The 22,995-nt window shown below is 27.1% G+C and overlaps 1 protein-coding gene and 1 long non-coding RNA gene across 2 annotated transcripts in view; both read left to right on the top strand.

Moving 5' to 3' along the window:
* Positions 1–150: 150 nt before the first annotated feature.
* On the top strand, positions 151–6,496 carry LOC136090759 (uncharacterized). Its single transcript, XR_010643697.1, has 3 exons — positions 151–399; positions 556–669; positions 6,260–6,496. It is a non-coding gene; the product is annotated as an uncharacterized LOC136090759 (long non-coding RNA).
* A 7,192-nt stretch (positions 6,497–13,688) lies between these two features.
* LOC105844795 (sphingomyelinase phosphodiesterase D) overlaps positions 13,689–22,995 on the top strand; it is a 55,396-nt gene continuing 46,089 nt past the window's right edge. The window contains exon 1 of the mRNA XM_065818443.1: positions 13,689–13,840. Coding sequence (XP_065674515.1) covers positions 13,772–13,840 — 69 coding nt within the window. The 5' untranslated portion in view covers positions 13,689–13,771. The remainder of the gene's footprint in view (positions 13,841–22,995) is intronic.

Below are 22,995 nucleotides of genomic sequence, written 5' to 3'. Positions count from 1 at the left end.
GATTTAAAGTTATCTGAGGTCATTAAATTTTACATTACTCATTGCTATTTTGATTGCTTTATATGAATAAAAAAACTGTTATAGTTTTATATTAATGGTGAAGTACTATGTCAAATAAACTTCTATAACTAATGGTGAAGTACTATATCAAATAAACATCTAATAAGTCTTATTTTTATTTTGGGATAAGTAAAATTTTGAATCTGTTTATTGTATTATGATTGCCTAGATATATATCGTAATCTGTTTGCACTGTGTCTACATTTTAGTTTTTACATTTTTGTTTATATTTGTTTTACTTAATAATTACTTATAAGTATCTATTATTAGATACAGAAGTAGGCGAAGGATTTAATTTTACGACTACAGAGGACTCCGAAAAAGAATGAAAGTAATTATGTTAGTGAATGATTGTGTTTCTCTTTGCATTTAACTTTTTATATGGTGAAGAATAAATAAAACTTAATATTAACTATTAGTCATATCTGATTTTAATAATACTGTTTAAATTTTTTTGACATGTGATAATTTGATTTTAAGTGTAAGTTTATTTAGTAAAGTTCTGGTGGATCAAAGATAGAGGAATGATATGGTTTTAACTGGTTTCCATCTTATGAGCAAAGTACATTATATGATTTAAATTGATGGTTTATAGTTACAACTGTTCAAGTAAGTTTAATTTAGTTAATTTTTGTATGGAATTGTGACTATTTTTAATTGTAAAATTTGACTTCCATAAAATGTATATGTCTATAATTATATATATATATATATATATATATATATATATATATATATATATATATATATATATATATATATATATGTATGTATATATAAATATACGTATATATATATATATATATATATATATATATATATATATATATATATATATGTATACATAGATTTATATATAAATATATAGATATATATATATGTATATGTATATATATATATATATATATATATATATATATATATATATATATATATATATATATATATATATATATATATATATATATATATATATATATATATATATATATATATATATATATATATATATACATGTATAGCATTAACATTTTTAATAAATTCAGAACTCTAACAATAAAAACAAAATTATTTATGTTGGAATCTACATAACTTCAAAAATTGTATGTTTTTTTAAAATTTGATTGTAATCAAGAAAAAAAATATTTATATATTTTTTTAAATCATTGTAAAAGTAACTCTATTAAACGAAATGAGCTATTTTACAATTATTTTAGATTTCAAAATTGCCCATATATATTTTCAACAGGGTTAAGGTCTGGGCTTTGTGGCAGCCATTTAAGGATGTTAGCTTTACTTTTTTTTTAGGAACTGTTGTGTCGCTTTGCATGTGTGTTTAGGGTTGTTGTCATGGTGAAAAAAAAATTTGCGATCAATTCTTAAACGGATTGACATAAATTTTTTGAAAGCCAATCAACATACAACTTTCCTGTCATTATACATTCAACATTCACCAGTCGTCCCACACTATTTGAATCAAAACATCCCCGAGCCATAGGCGAACCACCTCCATGCTAGACTGTTTTTGTAAGATTTCTATCTGAGAGTGCATCACAAGGTCTGCGCCAAACTCTTTGTCGTTTTTTAAGCCAAGTATTTGACATTTATTTTTATCAGTCTATAACACTAAGTTCCAAAATGCCTCACACTTGTTAATATGCAGTTTTGCAAATGCTAAAAGTTTTTCTTTGCTTATACGACTAATGAGGGGTTTACTTTTCTGGAGAAGGTTTATTTAAACCACCTAAATTATTAAACCACTTAAATTAAGTCTTCTCTGTACAGTTCAATAGGAAACATTTAATTTAAGATTTTCAACAATCTGCCTTTAGGTTATTGTTGAATTTTTTTTTTTTTATCAGTGCAATTAGGATATTGGTTATTGTTGAAGTCTTAATGAGGCGACCAAGTCTTTTCTGATTTTCAGCAGAACCAGTTGTTTCATCCTTTATACCCATCTTCCTAGCACCACTTACTGATATTTGATATTTTTCATCTCATTGCTTGTAGGTTAGGCCTTTTTTTGATCAAAAGTGACCCGAGATCTGATGTCCAATGAATAACTTTGATGATAAACCATTATTATTATTTTAACTTTTTCTAAAAATAAATTCCAAATAATATATAGTTTAAAATGCTTATTGTTAATAACTTTAACAAAATATTTTTGATGTTAATACTTTTAAGTAAATAGTTATTTACAAAGCATTATATTTCATAATAAAAATGTAGATGTTTCTTGTTTTTGTCACATTTATTTTAGACAAAAAAACTCTAAGTTAGCAAAGTTCATTTAATAGAGTTACTTTTGCATTGAGTTAAAAAGAGTTATAAATGTTTTTTTTTTCTCTCTGGAATCAAATTTAAAAATGAACTTAAAACTTTTGCAGTTATATAGATTCTGACGTAAATAATATTGTATATATATATATATATATATATATATATATATATATATATATAATATATATATATATATAATATATATATATATATATATATATATATATATATATACAAATATTATATAATATTGTATATATATACAGTATCGGACAAAACGAGTGCAACCAAATAATGCTAATTTAGTTTCTTTATATAAAAGTGCTGAATTTTTTCAATTGAGAGAAATAACTATGTAATTGTTTAGAGACAAAGTTCTTCAAGTTTTATTCATCACAAAGTTCATTATTTGTACACGAAAATTAATAAATTAATCAAAAGTATTAAAAAAAGTGGATTTCCTTCTGGACAAAACAAGTGCAACTCGACAAAATGTTGACCAAGCTGTTTTTCGCTATCAATATTTCGTGGCGAATCCTTTGTTGTCGATCACAGCCTTGCATCTTCGAGGCATAGATTTGATCAGGTGATCAATAAAACTTTGTGGAATCGCTGTCCGGGCCTTTTGGATTTGTTCAAACAGTTTATCCTTATTATGAACACTTTCACGATTAACTCTGCGGTTGACAATCTCCCACAGGTGCTCGATGGGGTTGAGATCCGGAGATTGAGGCCGCCAATCCATCACCGATAGGTGGTTGTCTTGAAACCACTGCTTGGCTACTTTTGCAGTGTGTTTCGGATCGTTGTCTTGCTGAAAAACCCATTTTATTGGCATATTCCATTCAGCATGAGGTAACATAACATTTTTCAGGATATTTTTATACATGAAACGGTCCATTATTCCATCGTTTCGATGTATTGGACCTAGACCATTAGCAGAAAAATACCCCCAGACTATTACATTGCCTCCACCATGCTTCACGGTCTTATGGCAGTAACGTAAAGCGAGGCGTTTTCCAGCCGGTCGACGTACACCGCAAATGCCATCGCTCCCAATGATATTTAACTTCGATTCATCACTGAACAGGACAGTTTGCCATTTCTGCACATTCCAATCAATATGAGATGTAGCAAACAGGAGTCTTTTCTTCTAGTTTTATAGTGAAATCAGCGGTTTCTTTGCAGGGCGTTGAGAAAACAAACCGGCTTCAACAGCACGATACAGGCAGCTCTAATTGCTGTTGTATCTCGACTGATGATATTCAGGGATCCTTCTTGACGGATCTGACAATCATAGAATCCTCTCTAGAAGTGGTGGAACGCGGTCTTCCACCTTTGTTATCTGCTGCCAAGTTCCCCGTATAACGATATTTGGAACATAGTCTTGATACGGTCCATTTTTTCACGCGATGTTTATCATAAATACTTTTTTGTGACATTCCACTTACGTAATCGCCAATAATTTTTTTTCTTAGTTCCAACCCAAGACCCTCGGGAGCCATTTTTGCACTTGAAGTCATAAAAATAATAAAAATAAATAATCACGTTTCTCAAGGCTTACCGTGTTACATTTACCTTGTGATGATACAATAATGCTCTGTGGAACACAACGTCTTGGTTGGATGTGGACTGTATTGATGTAATGAAACACTTGTTGTATTTCACTTCTTGTATTGATGTTCTTCGATCAAACACTTTGATAAAACTCACTTCGATAAACTGTCTTGATAATACTGACTGATTGACTTCCATATACTGACTGAATTACATGTCGATTTACATGACTCTTATATAATAAAATGAACCTGTGTGAAACTGTTCTGGAAGATTCTAGATGCTTCTTTTCGATGCTTCTGGAAGCTTCTGGATGCATCTGGATGCTTCTGAATGTTTCTGGATATTTCTGGATGCTACTGGATGCTCCCAGAAGCTTCTTCTGGAAACTTCTGGAAGCTTTTGCATGCTTCTGGAAACTTCTTGATACTTCCTTTAATTATCAAAAAACTTCCGTGACGTTGACACGGACCAGAATTAAGAAAATGAAACAAACCAAAAAAGTTGCACTTGTTTTGTCCGCTGCAAAATGGCACTTGTCAACGAAGTTCTGCCTGTATGCTGTCACCTGTCAGCTGATTGCTCATGTCATGGCATGCTATGACTCCAGACTCCTGAACTGTTTGCTGTGGTAGTATAGTTCGTTTCGTTTTTAAGACATGTAAAATTAGGGACACTTTTTAGCATTGTTCGATGTTGGTTGCAAATGTTTTGTCCAATACTGTATATATATACAAAATTATATAATTTTGTGTATATATTTATATATATATATATATATATATATATATGTATATATATATATATATATATATAAATATATATATAAATATATATATATATACAAATTTATTTTTGTATATAAATATATATATTCATATATATATATATGTATATATATTTATATACAATATATATTTATATATATATATATATATATATATATATATATACTATATATATATATATACTATATATATATATATATATATATATATATATATATATATAAATATATATAATATATATATATATATATATATAAATATATACAAAAATATTTTTGTATATAAATATATATATATACATATATATATATATATATATTTATATATATATATATATATATATATATATATATATATATATATATATATATATATATATATATATATATATATATATATATACAGTAAACTCCTGGTTATTCGAACTCCCAAGGGGTATAAGAATTTATTTGGAATAAGCCGAAACTCGAATAACTGAATATGCTCTTTAAAATGACCTAATTTAAGTTTCTTTCAAATTTTAATAAAAGTAAAAAGTAAAAAAGAAAAAGACCCTTGGAATTTGGTGCTACTTCAGTTTTATCCTTGTAAAATAATAAATATTTTACAATTCATTGAATATATAGTCCATTTTTTATTTTTTTTTTGTTCCTTAAATGTCTTTTTTTATCTTCAAGGGGAGCTAAAATTATTTTGAATAACCGGAATTTTGAACAACTGCATTTCTGCATAACAGCATTTGCATAAGTTTGTTAAAGAAAGTTCACAGGAAATAAAAATTGCTTCGAATAAGCAGAAAATTTTAATAAGTGCCATTTCGAATAACCGGGAGTTTACTGTATAATAAATAAATAAATATGTATATATATATATATATATATATATATATATATATATATATATATATATATATATATATATATATATATATATATATATATATATATATATAATTATATATATATTATATATATTTATATATATATATATATATATATATATATATATATATATATATATATATATATTATTATATATATATATATATATAATTTATACATATATATAATTTATATATATATATATGTAATTCATTTATCTATATATTTTATATATAATAATATTAATCCATTTATTTAACCATAAAATATGAAAATTTACAATAATATTTATAAACTCACATAAATAAGGTTAGGTGTCACTCATATAGTTAAAAACTAGTCAATGGAGTGATACCTGAATCTATAATTATAAATTATATATATAAATAAGTTATATATATATATATATATATATATATATATATATATATATATATATATATATATATATATATATATATATATATATAGTATATATATATATATATATATATATATATATATATATATATATATATATATATATCTATATATATATATATATATATATATATATATATATATTATCATATATATATATATATTTAATATTATAATATATAACTTATACTAATTATACTTATTTAATAACTTTTTTTTTTACATTTGCGTTCAGACTACTAATGGTACAAGTTTTGTTTTTTGATTTAGATTCTGTATCTCAATGATATCCTGGCCTATCGATACGATATCCTGTTAATTGTATTTTTATATATTGCATAAATATATATGCAAACACTCACACACATAAATTTTAAAGAAAATATTTATATTTTTATATATATAAATATGAATTGTATATGTTAAGCTTTTTTATATTTATCATTGTATATTACTGTTTGTATTAAAAATTGATTTTGGAAATATTGCGAGGGCAGAGTTCAACTTACAATTTAGTTTTATTTGCCAATTTAATATATATTATAGCCACGTTTAATTACGTTTAATAATATTTTGCGATATTTTATACAGCGCATTTAAGCGTTGATTCAACGTTATATTTTAACCTTTACTCGACGTCTTTGAGTCACGTTAAATCGACGTTTTACTAACAACGTTACAAATCCTTGCAAAATAGACTGCTTTAACAGCGTTTATGCAACGCTTTTTAGGTAACGTTTTTTCAACGCTAAGGCGCGACGTTTATTCAACGCTTTTTATGTAACGCTTTTTCAACGTTTAGTTGCGACGCTTTTGTAACGTCATTTAGTAACGTTTTTTCAACGTTACGCAATAACGTTTAATCAACGTCTGTTAAACAACGTTACATATCTTTGCAAAATCGATTACTTTGTCAACGTTTCCGCAACATCTTTTGCGGCCGGTTTTCAACGTTGATTCAACGTTGTCATGTTTGCTGGGTTAATGTCTTGTCAACTATTAATAAACCAACGCGAGTAACAAAAACCTCTGCAACAGCAATAGACAATATTTTTATCAATAATTATTTAGAAACGACATTTGAAACCGGTATATTTTTGACAGATATTAGCGATCATTTCCCGATATTCATAAAAATAAAAAACTTTAAATCTATGTCTGATTGTCATTCAAAAATTATACATTTAATAAAACGAAATTTAAAATTGAGTAACACTAATAAATTAACAAGTAGACTAAAACAAGAAACATGGAACAACGTATATAAATGTAAAGATACTAATGAAGCTTACAATGCCTTTTTAAGTACATTTTTGGAGTACTTTAATGAAACCTGTCCAAAAGAGATAATAACAACTAAGTCAAAAGCAATTGCTCATCCATGGATGGATAAATCGATATTGTAGTGCTCAAAAAAGAAGCAAAATCTTTATAATAAATTTCTGAAAAATAATAATGATAATGAAACCAATTACAAAAATTACAAATATTTTTACCACGATCTCATTAAAATATTACAATAATCAAATCAACAAATGCAACTTTGACAGCAAAAAATTGATCCATTATTAATGACATAATGGGAAGAAAAAAATTGAACTCATCTTCTCTACGTAAACGAATTGTTATTGAAAACAATGAAATAATTTGGCAAAAACTAATTGTGGAAGAATTCTACAAATACTTTATAAATATTGGTCCGAATCTTGTCAAAAAAGTACCAACATTTGAATCATTTAAAACCTACCTAAAACTCGTAAATAACGCTATCATGCATGATTTTGAATTAAACTATAAAGAACTTGAGGAAGCTTTTTCCTCTCTAAAAAAAAATAAGCCCCCAAGGTTTGATGAAATATCTAGTGATATAGCTGTTGCAATCAAACACAGTCTTAATAGACCTCTGTTTCATATACTTAAACTCTAATTAAGTTCTGGAATTTTTCCGGATGTACGTAAATTAGAAAAAGTTACTCCAATATACAAATGTAATGATCATTCTGACATTTTGAACTATAGACCTATATCAATACTTTATGTATTTTAAAAACTCTTCGAACGTGTAGTTTATAATAGAGTCTATGATTACTTTATTAAAAACAATATTTTTTTACCCAAATCAATTTGGTTTTCAAAATAATATTTCGAATAAGCCTGTAATCATTGAAATAGTAAACCAAATAACTAATGGTTTTGAAAAAATGAATTTTATTTAGGAATATTTCTTGATTAATAAAAACCATTTGGTGCAGTGGATTTTTGCATCCAGGTAGATACCCTAAAACATATCGGAAAAATTAATAAAATTTATTACCGGATTAAATGCTATCTAACTAACATAGAGCAATATGTGCATATTGTCCTATCTGGAGTAATCAATGTCTTTGGAGAAGTTCCTCAAGGATCAATTCTCGGCCGACTCCTGTTTTTAATTTTTATAAATGACTTCTGTAATGCAAGTTTTAAAACTAAATTCAATCATGTTTGCGGATGAAACTAATCTATTTATTATAAACAATAATATCAAAAAACTATATGCGGATATGAATTTTGAACTAAAAAAAGTAAACAATTGGTTTAAGGCTGACAGACTCTCGCTTAATGTATTTTATATGGCGAAGCCAGGATAACTTTTCATTAAAAATAATTCCTGAGAATCTTATACTTTTTTTTTTAGTTTTTCTTTTTGATTAGTTTATCATTTAGGAAAAGGTCAGGCAATTTAAGAGGAAGATTTTCTCTTGTGTTTTTTCATGAAGTAGTACATATTTTATTTTCTCTGCATCCAGTCAAAATTAACAAAAATCATAGGTTTAATGCATTGAGTTCGCTCTAACATCAATACAATGTCTTGAATTAATCTACTTTGAACTAATTCATAGCTTCATTAGCTAAGCAAACATTTCATGGGCAAGTACTAAACTTTGTAGTTTACAAAAACATGCTTGCAGAATCATTTACTTTTACAATAAACATAAACACGCTAAAACCTTAATAAAAGATATGAAAATGATGCATGTATATGAAATAAATATCTATTAGCATCTAATTTTCATGTATCGTTTCAATAACAATATCTCTCCTGCAAGCTTTAACATCAAGTTTGAAATAAATAAAAATGAAAATTATCATCGAAGAGCAAATATGATGAACACATATAAACTGCCTCGGATAATTAATAACTATTCAGAATATAGCATTTCCTATCGAGGGCCAAAAGTATACCTTTCATATCGAGGGCCAAAAGTATTGAATACCTTTCAAAAAGGATTCAAGGGTATGGTTTTAAATTCGTTAAGTTCTTTCAAGTTTACAACAAAAAAAGAAATTTTTAAAACCTGAGAAAAATTTTTAGTTAAAGTTACGCTGAATAATTGTTATTAAATCTGTTCTTGTTTTATTTTTACTTTTTGTTTTATTTTTACTTTTTATCTGTTGCTTTATAAACTTATTAGCGCACTTACGATAATTTATTGAAATTTTATTACGTATTATAACATATTACAAAGTTCTTTTAAAATATTGTTAAAGGGGCTCTTGAAAAGATTTCGATGACGTTTGGCCATCCTCATCTTCTTTGAGCCCCTATCTGTTTTACTTATTTTATTTATTGAAATTTTATATTACGAAGTTGTAAAATCTTATATTATATTAAAACAGAGAAAGAAAAAAAAAAAAAAAAAAAAAAAAAATATATAATTTCTTAATTTAATTAGTTACCTTATAAAATAATGTTAAATGTTAACATTATTAATTATGTACGGTTACCGTTTTTTTTACTTAGGTTTGTATTTAACTTCTTTTTTTTTGTTTATTTGTTTATACTTATTTACATAATTAAAAATTATATTATTTTGTACCTGACAGCAGCTTTAGAAATGACGAGTTCTCTAAAACCAACCTTGTTTCACTCATTACAAGAGCAGTAAGACATCTACTATTGGGATTTTTTTATAAATTATTTTGCAGATAAGATCTTTATCTGAAAATCTTTGAAACAAGCTACAGCATGCTTTGTTTTTGTTGAGCCTAACTCTTAATTACACATGATTTGTGTAACATGAGCAAAATTCGATCATGCAAAACAGAAATATATATGTATCAGCAGTTTAAGCATGCTTGTAAGTCTCTTATAATATTTTGCGTTAGCATACCCAAACCAGTTTCAAAATTTTTTTTTTGAATACTAATTTTTTTTTCTTGTCACATAGTTAGACCTACAAAAATCTCGACCTAATAAGTTGTTCTACAAAAAAAACATCAACTAAAAAAGTAGAACTAATTTTCAGATTTATTTCAACCTATTCATGACGTTTTCGTGTTTAATCGATTTATTTTTTTACCTATTTAATACATTTTTCATTTCAATCGGTTTGAGATAAATTAATTTTCAATCAATTATCTGGCGTGTGTTTTTAACGATATTTTTTTTAAACTACAAAGTTTTGAAAATAAATAAATTAACAACCAATAAGTTTTCCAAGCATTTATCGAACCTTATACCTCCCGATTCTGAAGACAGTGCTTTAACCACTGCGCCAAGGCTGATCAAATTGGGCTCGTATTCTAATCAACAACAAAATATACAAAATACATACCGGAAAGACGTAGCCATAAAATTGAAAATACAGTTGATTGAATATTATATATATATATATATATATATATATATATATATATATATATATATATATATATATATATATATATATATATATATATATTAGGATTAATTTGGACTGGTCATTTGTTTGACCAACAAATTTTTTTATGTTTAGACATTCTTCCTGATGAACCTACTGATGGTGAAACACAGTGTTAAAGTAATCAAAAATTAGATTAGTGTTTTTACTAATTTATTATTGCTCTGTTCTTTTAGAACATTGAGCACTCTATTTGTAGAATACACTAACATAATTTATAATTTATATATATATATATATATATATATATATAATATATATATATATATATATATATATATATATATATATATATATATATATATATATACACACAACTATATTAAAAATATAGTGTAGCCTTCTAAACATTAACAAAATTACCAAAATTTTCTTACATTTATATATGAAACACTCCTCAATCTTTCAAGGTAAGCAAAAACACAGCTTCAAAAAAGAAAGACAATAAATTACCATAAAAACTACCACCCGTATGATTCTTTCCCTTTTCTCGTTTTCAGTTTTTAATGCAAATTATATCGTCGCACTAGATTCTGTTAGGCTGTTTATTGACGTTACACTTACACGTGGCACAGGCCTCGTTTTTTGCGTACGGTCCAGTTTTTCATAAAAAACTGGACCGTACGGACCGTTTTTTATGAAAAACTGGACTGTACGTAACCTTAAATTAGCACCTACTAAATGTGAGCTGACAGATCTTGTTACGGAAGATTATGATGAGCAAGCTGAGTAAGGTTATCTTACTCTACTATGATCTGGATGTTTACCAGTAAAGGATTTTTTAACAATAGACTGTTTGATAAGCATCATGATCATCATACTTACATTTATGACAAGCCATCATTTCTACAAAAATAGATACAAACTACTCCTTTAACAATATTGCACTGCATTAAGAGGTAGTTACCGATGAAAAACCTTCTAATGAGATTGCTCTAACTTCGATGCAACATTTTTATTTATCATTTAAAAGAATATATTGCTTTTTTAGGTTAAAAATGAATGCTATATGTACAATGTCTCTTACAATAAATTGAAGTTTAAATTAGTCATGTAACCCAGCTCTGCGCTATCTGCGTGGCAACAAGAAAAAACCTCTTAGAATATAAAATGTAAAGTGGTTATAAAAGTAGACAAAGGTCATACAAAGATGTTATGCTCAAGGCAACCTAATCACTTCTTTATAGATTCCTATTATTTCTTTTCTGAAAGTATCTCGAATGAATGGGCAAAGACTAATAAAATTTGTTCGGAAAATGGGTTTGTACTATTTATTTTAAACGAACTGTGGGCCAACAGCTCGTTTTTCACTGTGCTAGTACGATTAATAACCAATCGCACTAAGCTGACCTGCAACTGAAACAGTATGCAGATCTGAATAAGAAGAATACATGGTAATTTTGGTAATATTAATAGTATAATGGTAATATTGATGCCAAGTTTTGACGGTTTAACTTGTATTGATGAACGAAAAATGCGTCGGGCGCAAAAAACTTGCATAATACAATATTTCTATTAATTTTTACAAAAATTACAAAAATTCCGACCAAAAAAAAGCTTACAAATAAATAAAATTGCCAAAAAACGATCAGAACAGATCATATTATTAAACTATGTTGTTTACCTAAACAATGTATTTATTAAAAATCTTATTCAAATTTGGACAAGCGATTGTGATTTTAAGAAGTTTCTTTAAAAAAGAAAAAAAATCTTTTGTCTGGATTTTTTCGCTATAAACATTTACATTTTATGATACCGCAAAATTTATCACTTTAATTTTTTTCGTCTTTTCAAAATTCACAGACCTGATCATTTAATGGAAATACGTCGTAGTCAACAAAATGACTTGTTTTTTTAAAATATTAAAGCGTCATGCAGACGCTTTAATATTTTAAAATTGCCTTAACTACACCGAGTAGATAAATATTCAAGTTAGTTTTTACTTCCAACAGGGCGTGTCTCTTATTACAAATTTCTTTTAACGGGCGTGTCTGTTATTACAAATTTCTTTTAACGGGCGTGTCTGTTATTACAAATTTCTTTGCAGTTCAATAATTTATATGACTTCGAAATTTATACCAAGATGTTTGAATGTTATCTAAGTCAAATTTAGTACAAAAATGTTTACAATTAATAACAATAGTTAATTAACAATAACTATTATTATTAATTGTAAACATTTAATAATAATAATAGTTATTGTTTGATATTTTATTAGTAAACAATAACTATTTTTATTGTTTAATAAGAGTATCAATTATTAACGCTGTTGAAAATAATTATTTGTAATAATAGTTTTTTATTATTTACAAATAATTGATGTTTCAAATTTAAAGAAAAAAAAAAATTCATATCTAGGGGCTGTCCATTATTTACGTCAAAAATTTTCTGGCATTTTTTACCTCCCCCTCTCCCTTGTCAACAAGTTGTCAAACTTCTCGCGATCCACCCAAAAAAATACGTAAACATTTAATTACCCCCCCCCCCCCCCCTCTTTCAAACCCGACACGTACAGAACTAAATAAGCACACACATCTTGGGTGTGCTTATTTGGTTCTGTACGTGTCGGGTTTTAAAGAACAACACGGTTTTTAAAAAGTAGGAACATAAATAGCTTTAGTTAAATACTGAAGGTGTAGCGAGTATGTAACACAGGACAGCAAACGCTGCCTAATTTTCCTTTTTTTAACTAAATTTATGAAAAAAAGTAACATTGTTGACGTCACTTGTCTTGACTCCCCCTCCCCCGTATCAACAAATGTCAAAAAAATTCAGACCCCCCCTCCCCTTATTTTGTTGTCGTAATTTATGTACAGCCCCCTAATTATACTATTAACATTAGTATTATTAGTCTAATAATCTTTTTTATGATTATAAAAAAATGATTATAGAAATAATTGATGCTAATTTTTTCAATAATAAAACAAAAAGTTACAAAATAATTTCATATTGTTATATTCAGTATTTAAATACTGAATTTAATTTCTATGTGTAAATATTTATACATAGAAATTACTTATTTTATAGGAAGCACAGCTACTTCATATAATTAAATTAATAAATATAGATTTATTTTACCATGGTTGTTCAAATTAGCCATGGCGAGCCAGGGTCTACTGAACTTCAAGATTCACCTTTTCCAAAAGATGTAAGTCTAAATTCTATTATTTTTATAAAAAATTTATAGCAGTTTATATATCCACAATGTAGCTGTGAAAAAGCAATTGGTATTAGATGTAAAGATATTTATCTTTAATATCAAAAACAGAAAAACAAAAAAAAATTTGCTATAATAATTTGTTATGGGTACATACTGATAGTCATGGTAATCCTACATTTAAGTGGTCTAAAATAAATATATATTTTTTGCTTTTTGCGCTCTTATCAATGGAGACTTTTTAAGATTGCTGCCCCTTGCCAAACCCCTAGTTGATGTAGTAGTACACTCTTGTGGCACAAGAAAGTGCTGCTACATTGAAAATGAAAACAAAGAAAAATTTTTTTTTGTGCTTAGGAATCAGGAATTGTTTTTATTCTGTTGAAAAGTATATGTCAAAATATATAAAAAAATAATAAGATTTTATATAGGCCTCACATTTTACCAATCATTCCTTGTTTCGTAATTCTCCTTGTTGATTAATTCTCAACATGGGTTTATCAAAGGTCATATGAGCCTAACAAACTTAATATTTGTTATTAATGACTTAGACTTTAGCCTTAGATAATAAAATTAACATAAATAATGTATACCTTGGTATATTAAATACTATAGGCACAATTCCGCATTAAAGTATTACTTAATAGATCAGAGGCAAAGTATCAATATTAGTGTTATGTATTCCGAATTGAAGTAACTAGTGGAGTTCCATGGGATTCAGTTCATGGCCCAAATTTGTTTTTGATATATATATCAATGATTTTTCTGATTTGGTTTCAGTTATTATATCTATTTGCAGATGATACTAAGTTACAAAATTTACTTAACCTGTAAAATGATATGGGCATTTTAGCTGGGCAAAATTATGGAAACTAAGTTTTATGTCAAAAATGTAAAGTTATGCATTTTGAACCTACAATTGCAAAATTCATGTATACACTTGTTGATACAACTCTGAATATCTCAATTAATCTAGAAAACTCTCTTGTCAAAAAAGACCTTGCATTGAATGTATCAAACTTTTGGTTGAAAGTCTGCGTTGAATGTAATTTGCTTTTTCTTACCCAAAATAATTACAAAGATTAACACTGCAAATAAAATTGTTAGAATAATTAAAAGATCATTTGTAAATTACAATATCTTATCATTTTCTACTTTATTTATTCTCCTTTTCAGGCTTACTTTTTTACTTTGTAATGAGCTACTTTCAGCATAAGTGCAAATCTGTTTCATCAGCAGATGAAACAGCCATAATTGCTCATAACATTTTCTTAAATATACATAAGTAGTATCAATTAATCACTTAATGACTATTATGGTTTTCCACTGTAGATTTTTTTTTTTTATAAACTGAAAATTGCTTTGCAAGCAAGTGCAACATGCTATTGTTTATTTAGTGCAGGTGTTCATGCTAAATTGCACTATTATAACAGATGAACATTTTTAACAGCAGCTGCTATTGTGTATCAATACAAAACTGTTGTAAACCTGCCAGTCTGCTGTAATTGACATATCTAGATTGATAGTTTAAATATATTTAAGTTTTTTCCTTCATGATTTAAAAACCTATTTCATGTATGTTAATGTTTGAGAGAGCAAAGTTGCTTTACTTTGTAACTAAAAAGTTCTTCTTATACTGTACTTTTTTACTTTAACTTAAGTATTTTGATTGAACAGTAGTTTTTACTATTACTTTATTACTTTTACAGCCAGTACTTTTACTTTTTGCGTAAATATTTTGAAAATGTAACACCCTCAACCCTGTCCTCATCTTGACTATTACAGCTCTGTCTATCCTAGGCTTAAAAAAGACTAATCGAAAATGTTCTATACAAGTCTAGTAAAACTGTTTTTTGCCTGACTAGTCTCACTTATAAACTGAGATGACTAAATTTAACTAGCATGAACTCTTACCTAATGACATGGTAGAAACTTACAAATTGACTCACAATCTTTATAAGCTAGTAGTTAAAATAGTTGAAAAAAATAGTTACAAATGAGTATTTTAATCTTTATAAGTTAGTAGTTCATATCCTCATTAAACACCATTTCGTACTGCTTCATCAACAACTGCTGTCACTCTTATAAAATGGAAAAGATTTTTTGTAAGCTGGAAAACCTTTTATTAGTATAAGAGTTATAAATTTGTGGAATAGTCTACCATCTGAAATATTATGTTAAACATCTGTCACAGCGTTAAAAAATATCTAGATGCTTATTAGGTACATTAAATGTACATATAAACAATTAGACCAGTAAAAGTACATATATATATGCACAAAAGGTTGATAGGCTTGTTTATTATGCTTAATTGTTCTATTTGTAAAACCATTACCTTAGATAGCGATAATAATAATGTAGAATTATCGTACACATTAGAGTCATTCCATTTAAAATCATCTAAATAAAAGAAAGTTTGTCACATATAAATCTTAGAATTTCTTTATTTGTACATCTTTTGCAGTCCATATTAAATAAATGATAACTGAGAAAATTTCAGCTAAAACTATACATGGGTTGTTGAGGTATCGTCAGTTAAAGTACTGCTAATTCATTTTTGTGGTTATCTGAGGAGACAACAAAGCATCTTTGACATATAATATCCTGATAATAGTTTGGAGAATTTTCCAATAAATTTTGAACCTAAATAGATTTTTGCTCAAGGTATTAAAAAATCCTAACAACAGGACTTGATAGTCTCAAGAAATGCATTGTTTATCCAGTTTTGTTCAAAATTATTGACTTGTAAATTATTAATTGTGTCTGTAATATTTTCTCTAATTAAGCACTCAATAATAACATCTTTTTTATTTTTGAAAAACATAAATTTTGTAACAAAGGAAATAAATGTTCTTTTAAAACAATTTTTTAAATTTAAACATCAATATAATTTTATTTATTAGTTTAGGAAATGTTTAGTCATGGGGATATAAAGGTGGCAGGGAAGGTGCAACTTGTCGCTAACCCCTTCTCCCCTACCACCAAATTTGGAAAAAAAAAAAGGAAAACAAATACTAAGTTACTAAAAATATGTAAATAAATTACAATATAATTTTAAACATATATTTTATATTTATTTTTTTGTAACCAACTGCTTATGTTCTTTAAATCCAAATCAGATACGTTGAGCGTACGATCTGATATTGTTATGGGTGTAGAAAATATGCATATAACTTCTGAGTTGAGCTCCCAACACTCATCATTTCTCATTGGCCAAAAGAAATTTTAACTGGTTTATGTGAATGCATAAATCTGACTTTAATATCATGTTCACTTACATCTTCAGCAATCCCTATCCACCAAAATTCATCATAAAAACACGCAATATAGTCCATTTTTAAATGTTTAATGAAATCCCTTTATTATTTTTGTTTTTTGGACTAATATCAAATACTATGTGTATTCATGCTATTTTTTTTATAACTTATTATATTTGAACTTAAAAAATAAGTGTAGATACTATATGTATCTACACTTATTTTTTTATAACTTATTGTATTTGAACTTAAAGGAATAAAATGATGATTCATCCTTGTGCCAGGAACTGTTCTACCATCTAAATATCTTTTTTCTAAATTTGCTCGAGTTTAGTCAAATTCCTCCTTTTAAAATATCTTTAGACAAATGCCTGTTATTTTGTCTTTACAAAAAGAGTACACTAAATTAACATCCAAAACAGAGCTATGGCTATGCTCCCTGCACCACCCCAATCAGGAGGGGGGGCAGCAAATTAAGGGGGCCCATTCTCCTAAGGGGGCAAAATCTCCTAAAATTAAATATTCATTTTTATTTTATATTTCTATCACATAAGAAATCATTAAACTCATTTAGTGGCATTGATTGTAACAGCAGTGTCATACAGTCAGAACTCTGCCATTGCTTGAATACTACATCTTCTAGCTCATGGTTTATAAACTCATGCACTAAATATCTTTTTTATGCTTGAATACCAGGGCATGGCTTACATCAGTGCAGCATAGACTGCACATCAGTGCAGCATAAACTCCACAATTTCAATAGAAAAAACATTTAAACTCATAAAGTCTTTATAAATTTTATTCCACCTATTTGCATAAATTAAAAATTCTGTAATTTGATGATGTATGCTTACATATACATTGTGCGTACCTGATACATTAGTTGTAATGTATCAGGTACACCACTTAGGTTTCAAAGCTCAAAAGTTTGATAAACTGACCTTGACATTAGGATAGTCTTTTTTAAATGCAAGCCTTCCCAAGAAAGGCATAGGTTTTTTATCTTGTATGCCCATGCATGAGTATTTTATTTTAAACAACTTGGTCACAGCCGTTTGCAAGTTTTATTAAATTAAGTGTTGCAGAAAAAACTAAGTTTTAAAACAAAGAAAGCAAAACTAACAAAATAGGAAATTTAAAAAAATTTTAATAGAAAAAAATTGTATTTTTGTTTCTTTAGGGTGGTTGTTATTTTCAGCAACAAAATTGGTAAGGCTAAGCAAAAAAAAAAGTTTCAAGTCAACATTAAAATAAATGATTTTCCTATATTTTATTTGTTTTTTTTTAAAATAGAGGAAAGTGAAAATATAAATTACTATCTGTTAGTAAAATATTTATGTATAATTTTAATGTAACAAGTATATATTGTCCCTATATGAATACATATACAGCGGTGGCCAAAAATTAAAGACCACTCATTTTTTTTTCAAAATTTATTTTTAACCTTAGTATAATTTTATTTTGGAAAAAGGTATCAAAAAAAGAAAAATATTTTTAGAAAGAATTTCTATTGTATTTTATATTTATTATAAAAGAATTTATAATTTTTTTACAAAATAATGTTAAAAAATCAAAAAACTGACTAGTAAAAAATATAAATGGGAAAAAAAATTGGACAAAATTTTAAGACCAGTTTCAAAAATATTTCAAAAAGCAATAAAAAAATAATTTAGAAACGTGTTGCTCCTCCATTTGTTTTCAAGCACTCTTGTTCTCGTTCTGGCATTGAATTCATTAAAGTTTTGATTACTTCATCAGGCACATTTTTCAAATGATGAGAGATAGAAGATTTCGAATCTTCCAAATTGTAAAGTTGTTCTTTGCCATGCTTGTGATCAAGCCATGACCATAAATTCTCTATTGGATTCAAGTCTGGACTATTGGCAGGCCATGGAAGCACTTGAATTTTATTAGAATTGAACCAATCGCTAACAACATGCACTTTATGACACGGCGCATTATCTTGCTGGAAAATAAATCCATCTTGCAACTGCCATAAATCAATGCTAGGAATAAGTGAGTTTTCCAAAAATTCGATGTACCTTTCTTTGTTGAGTCTATCATCAAATAAATGAAAAACGCCAACTCCACAGGCACTCATACAGGCCCAAATGCCTATTGAACCACTGCCTTGTTTTGTTCGTTTCAAAATGCATGATTCATCGAACCGTTCGCTTGGAAGTCTACGCAATATTACACGACCTTTTCTGTTGTCTACCTCAACGTTCATTTCATCACTAAAGACCACACGGCTCCACTGATCTGTTGACCAATTTTTATGTAGTTTGCACCACTCTTTCCTGGCAAATTTTTGTTTTTTATTTAAGCGTTGTTTTTTTGCAGCAGTACGCCATAAATAATTTAAATTGTGGAGGACCCTTCGCACAGTTCTAGGGCTTGCTTTCAGACCATTTGACAGTGTCCATTTCGTAGACAAGTCTGTAGATAATGCTTGTCTGTTTTCTTTCATTAATCTCACTAATGAGCGAACATCACAGTCATTTGAAATTTTATTTCGTCCGGTCCTATGACGATCATTAATTGACCGGGTCTCTTTGTATCGTTGAATTATGTTAATAATGCAAGAGTGAGACCTTCCGAGCTTTTCTGCTATTTGTCTGATGCTATAGCCTTCTTCTTTTAATACAAGAGCCGCGTATCTGTCTTTTTCTTCGATCTTTGCACGCATTTTTGCAATATTTTTATATCCTTATTGCAATTCAAAAAATAAATGTTTATTTGATATCGAAACTCAGGTTTTGACATTTTATTTTATAGCCAACGTAATAAGCAATTAAGACAGTTAAAAAAAAAAGGATTATTATTTTTAATAAGTGTAAATTAAAGATTTGAAAGTGTTCGTTAAATTTTGTCCAATTTATTTAAAGAAGATTTATAAGTACTCATCAGTTTTTTAATAAGTTAAACGCTATTTAATTAGAATTAGATTAAAAAAATTATACCACTTTAATCCATATGTTTTAATTAACAAGATATTAAAAAAAAAATTTAATATGTCAATTAGAATCTTCTTACTTTTAATTTAAAGATTAAAAAAACAACTAAAAAATGAGTGATCTTTAATTTTTGGCCACCGCTGTATGTAATGCATGCATATACTTTTATGTATAACTTTTTTTATTATATAATTATATTTATTTATTCATAAGGATATTGAATTTACAAATAAAAAATCTTCTTTATTACAAAGTTTAAAGTTTTTACAAAATTTTATGTTAATTCTTAAAAGATGTTATTTTTGAGTGTTTACATCAATCAAATATTACAGTGATAATGAATGAGTCTAATTTTTTTCAGTAGACCTAAGATAAAGTAATGATATGCAAATATATGCAATCAACATTTTTGCCAGCAAAAATGTTGATTGCATATATTTCGGGTAATAGCCTCCATTTTTACCTCCAAAAAACAATAATTTTAAAATAAAACTGGATAAACAAGGCATTTCATGAGACTATTAAGTCCTAAAAGTAGTATTTTTGAACTCCTTGAGCAAAAATCTATTTAGGTTCAAAATTTTAGGAAAATCCTCCAACCGTTATCAAGATATTATATGTCAAAGTTGATTTGTTGTCTCTTTAGATAACCACAAAAATTTTGACGGTATCTCAACAACCCATGTATATTTTTTGCTAAAGTTTTCACAGTTATTATTCATTTAATATAGACTACAAATGATTTAAAAATAAGGCAAATCTGTAAATATTATTATGTAACCTAATAGTTACATAATAATATTTACAAGTTACATCTCATAATATTTAGTATAGTTTTTTTTTTTTAATTTTGTACCATAACTGGGGTGGAGTAATATATGTCTCACTTCCTGATACTTTCCCAGTCATAATATAATTTCACTGCCAATTAAAAGATTTTTTAGTTTCAAGAAAGTATGTCTATCCTCCAGGGTGCAGCCCTCAGAATTATGGTCGGCATTTGGCAATGCCGACTTAAAAGTATTTGAGGTCTGCAAAAAATTGCCGACCTTGTTTCTATTTTTTATGGTAAGACCTTTGTATCAAATTATTGCCAATCTCATTTTTCCTAATTCTGAAGGTTCAGGGTGTGAGGTTAAGCCTCACAAGTCTCTTAAATTAACATCTTAAAAATAGCCATTAGGGCATGTAAAACTAAAAAAGCCTTTCGTGAGATTGAAATTGCAGAGGAGTTCATTGTTGATAATATGAAGATTTGAAGAACATTGACAGAAAAAAGCAAAAGTATTATACTGATTTTTTTTCTCCAGATAAAATCATCACTGTCTGCAATTCAAAATTGACAATTTGAATTGCAGAAAATATAAAAAGGTAAAGTACTGCAGTATCAATGGATACCATTAATAGTTATTTTAATGATTTAAAAAGGTCTCACAGGTGTCAAGCGGTCAGGTTTAGTGAGCTATGGTGAGAATATTAGAAGAATATTATAGATAGGAAGTGACTGAGGCCCTGGCCCTGGGTCCAGCTAAAGATGAGACTTTTTGCAAACCCAGCTTTGAAAAAATTATTAAAAAAGATTTAGCAGGGGTTGAAAAAAATTTGTATTACTTTATATATTATAATTTTGATTCTAAGGGTTTTAGGTTGAATTTCAAAATACATGAGGTTTTTCTTCAGATTCTATTAATATGTATAGGTACGAGCTGGAATGTGTTGAAAATAAAACCCTAAGCGTTCCTTCTTAGTCTAAAAATGATGTTTTCCGATAATATAGTGTTTTAAAACTATATCATTTATATAATTTATAAAAAAATATATATCATTTTTATCATTTTAGCTATCTTTTATTATAAATATCAAACCCACATGACATTCCTTTGTCATTGTTTTCAAAATGTGGTTAACTTAATATATAATAATGCCTTTAATAGTTTCACTAATAAAGCTTTTAAAGCACTTGATGACTTGTTTAGAAATATTAACTGTTAAAGTTTGTATAACTGTAATAATTTTATAATTACGTTTTATAACATTTTTATTTTATAAACATTTATTTTTGTTAATAAAAAGTGTAGTATTATTTTAAAAATTAACAATGAATCCAGAGATTCAGTTTGTTTTTGTTGCTGTAATAAAATGGAGAACTACTCTCTTCGTAGTATCCCATCACTATTTACACGAAAGATTCAATTTTTATATAAATGCACTTTCCACTGGACTTTGTTGCCTTAGCTAAAATGTTCTCTATGCCAAAAAGATTATTATTTTTTATAAATATTTTATTAATTTATTAAATTTTTTCTAAAATATTTTAATAAAAATACAAATAATCTTGTCAAAGATTGAAGAGGTTTGGAAAAGTGGAATAGAGTTACTTATAAAGGTTGGAAGGGTTACTCTATCTGACAATCAATGCTTATGTCCAATTTGTTGTATGGTATCAGACAAGCGCAGCCACAAGATTTTTAATTTAAGAGATTATATCATTGATTCAAATGAAAATTTTTGCATTGAAAGGTTAAACTTATTCTGCACTGACTGTTTTCAACTATTTGGAAAGAGCATTAGGCACCCATGCACCAGAACATCTGCTGTTCAAAGTGCTAAGAATCTTATTTATTCCAAAGATAAAAAGATGTCAGAGCAAATAAGCTCAACTGTTCTAAGTTTTTAGTAAAGGCTGAAAATTTGTTACAATTATCCACTGGTTGATTTTTAACTATTGGTTCATTTGTTTATAATGACTTGATGCAATATTCTATTTTAATTTAATATTAAAAGGATCACTGCTACCTGTAGTACTAAAACCCAAGCTTCAAACAAATAAAGTAGTATCTACTAATACAATATTTGATATCAAGAAAATCATAATCTGCCAGAAAATGTTGTTTGTGATATTCTTAGAGGTTTATAAAAAGTTTATGGTTGT

The sequence above is a fragment of the Hydra vulgaris genome, chromosome 14 (genome assembly GCF_038396675.1).
Source record: "Hydra vulgaris chromosome 14, alternate assembly HydraT2T_AEP".
NCBI lineage: Eukaryota > Metazoa > Cnidaria > Hydrozoa > Anthoathecata > Hydridae > Hydra > Hydra vulgaris.
Note: the sequence above shows the minus strand (reverse complement) of the source record. Positions and strands in the feature narration are given on the sequence as shown.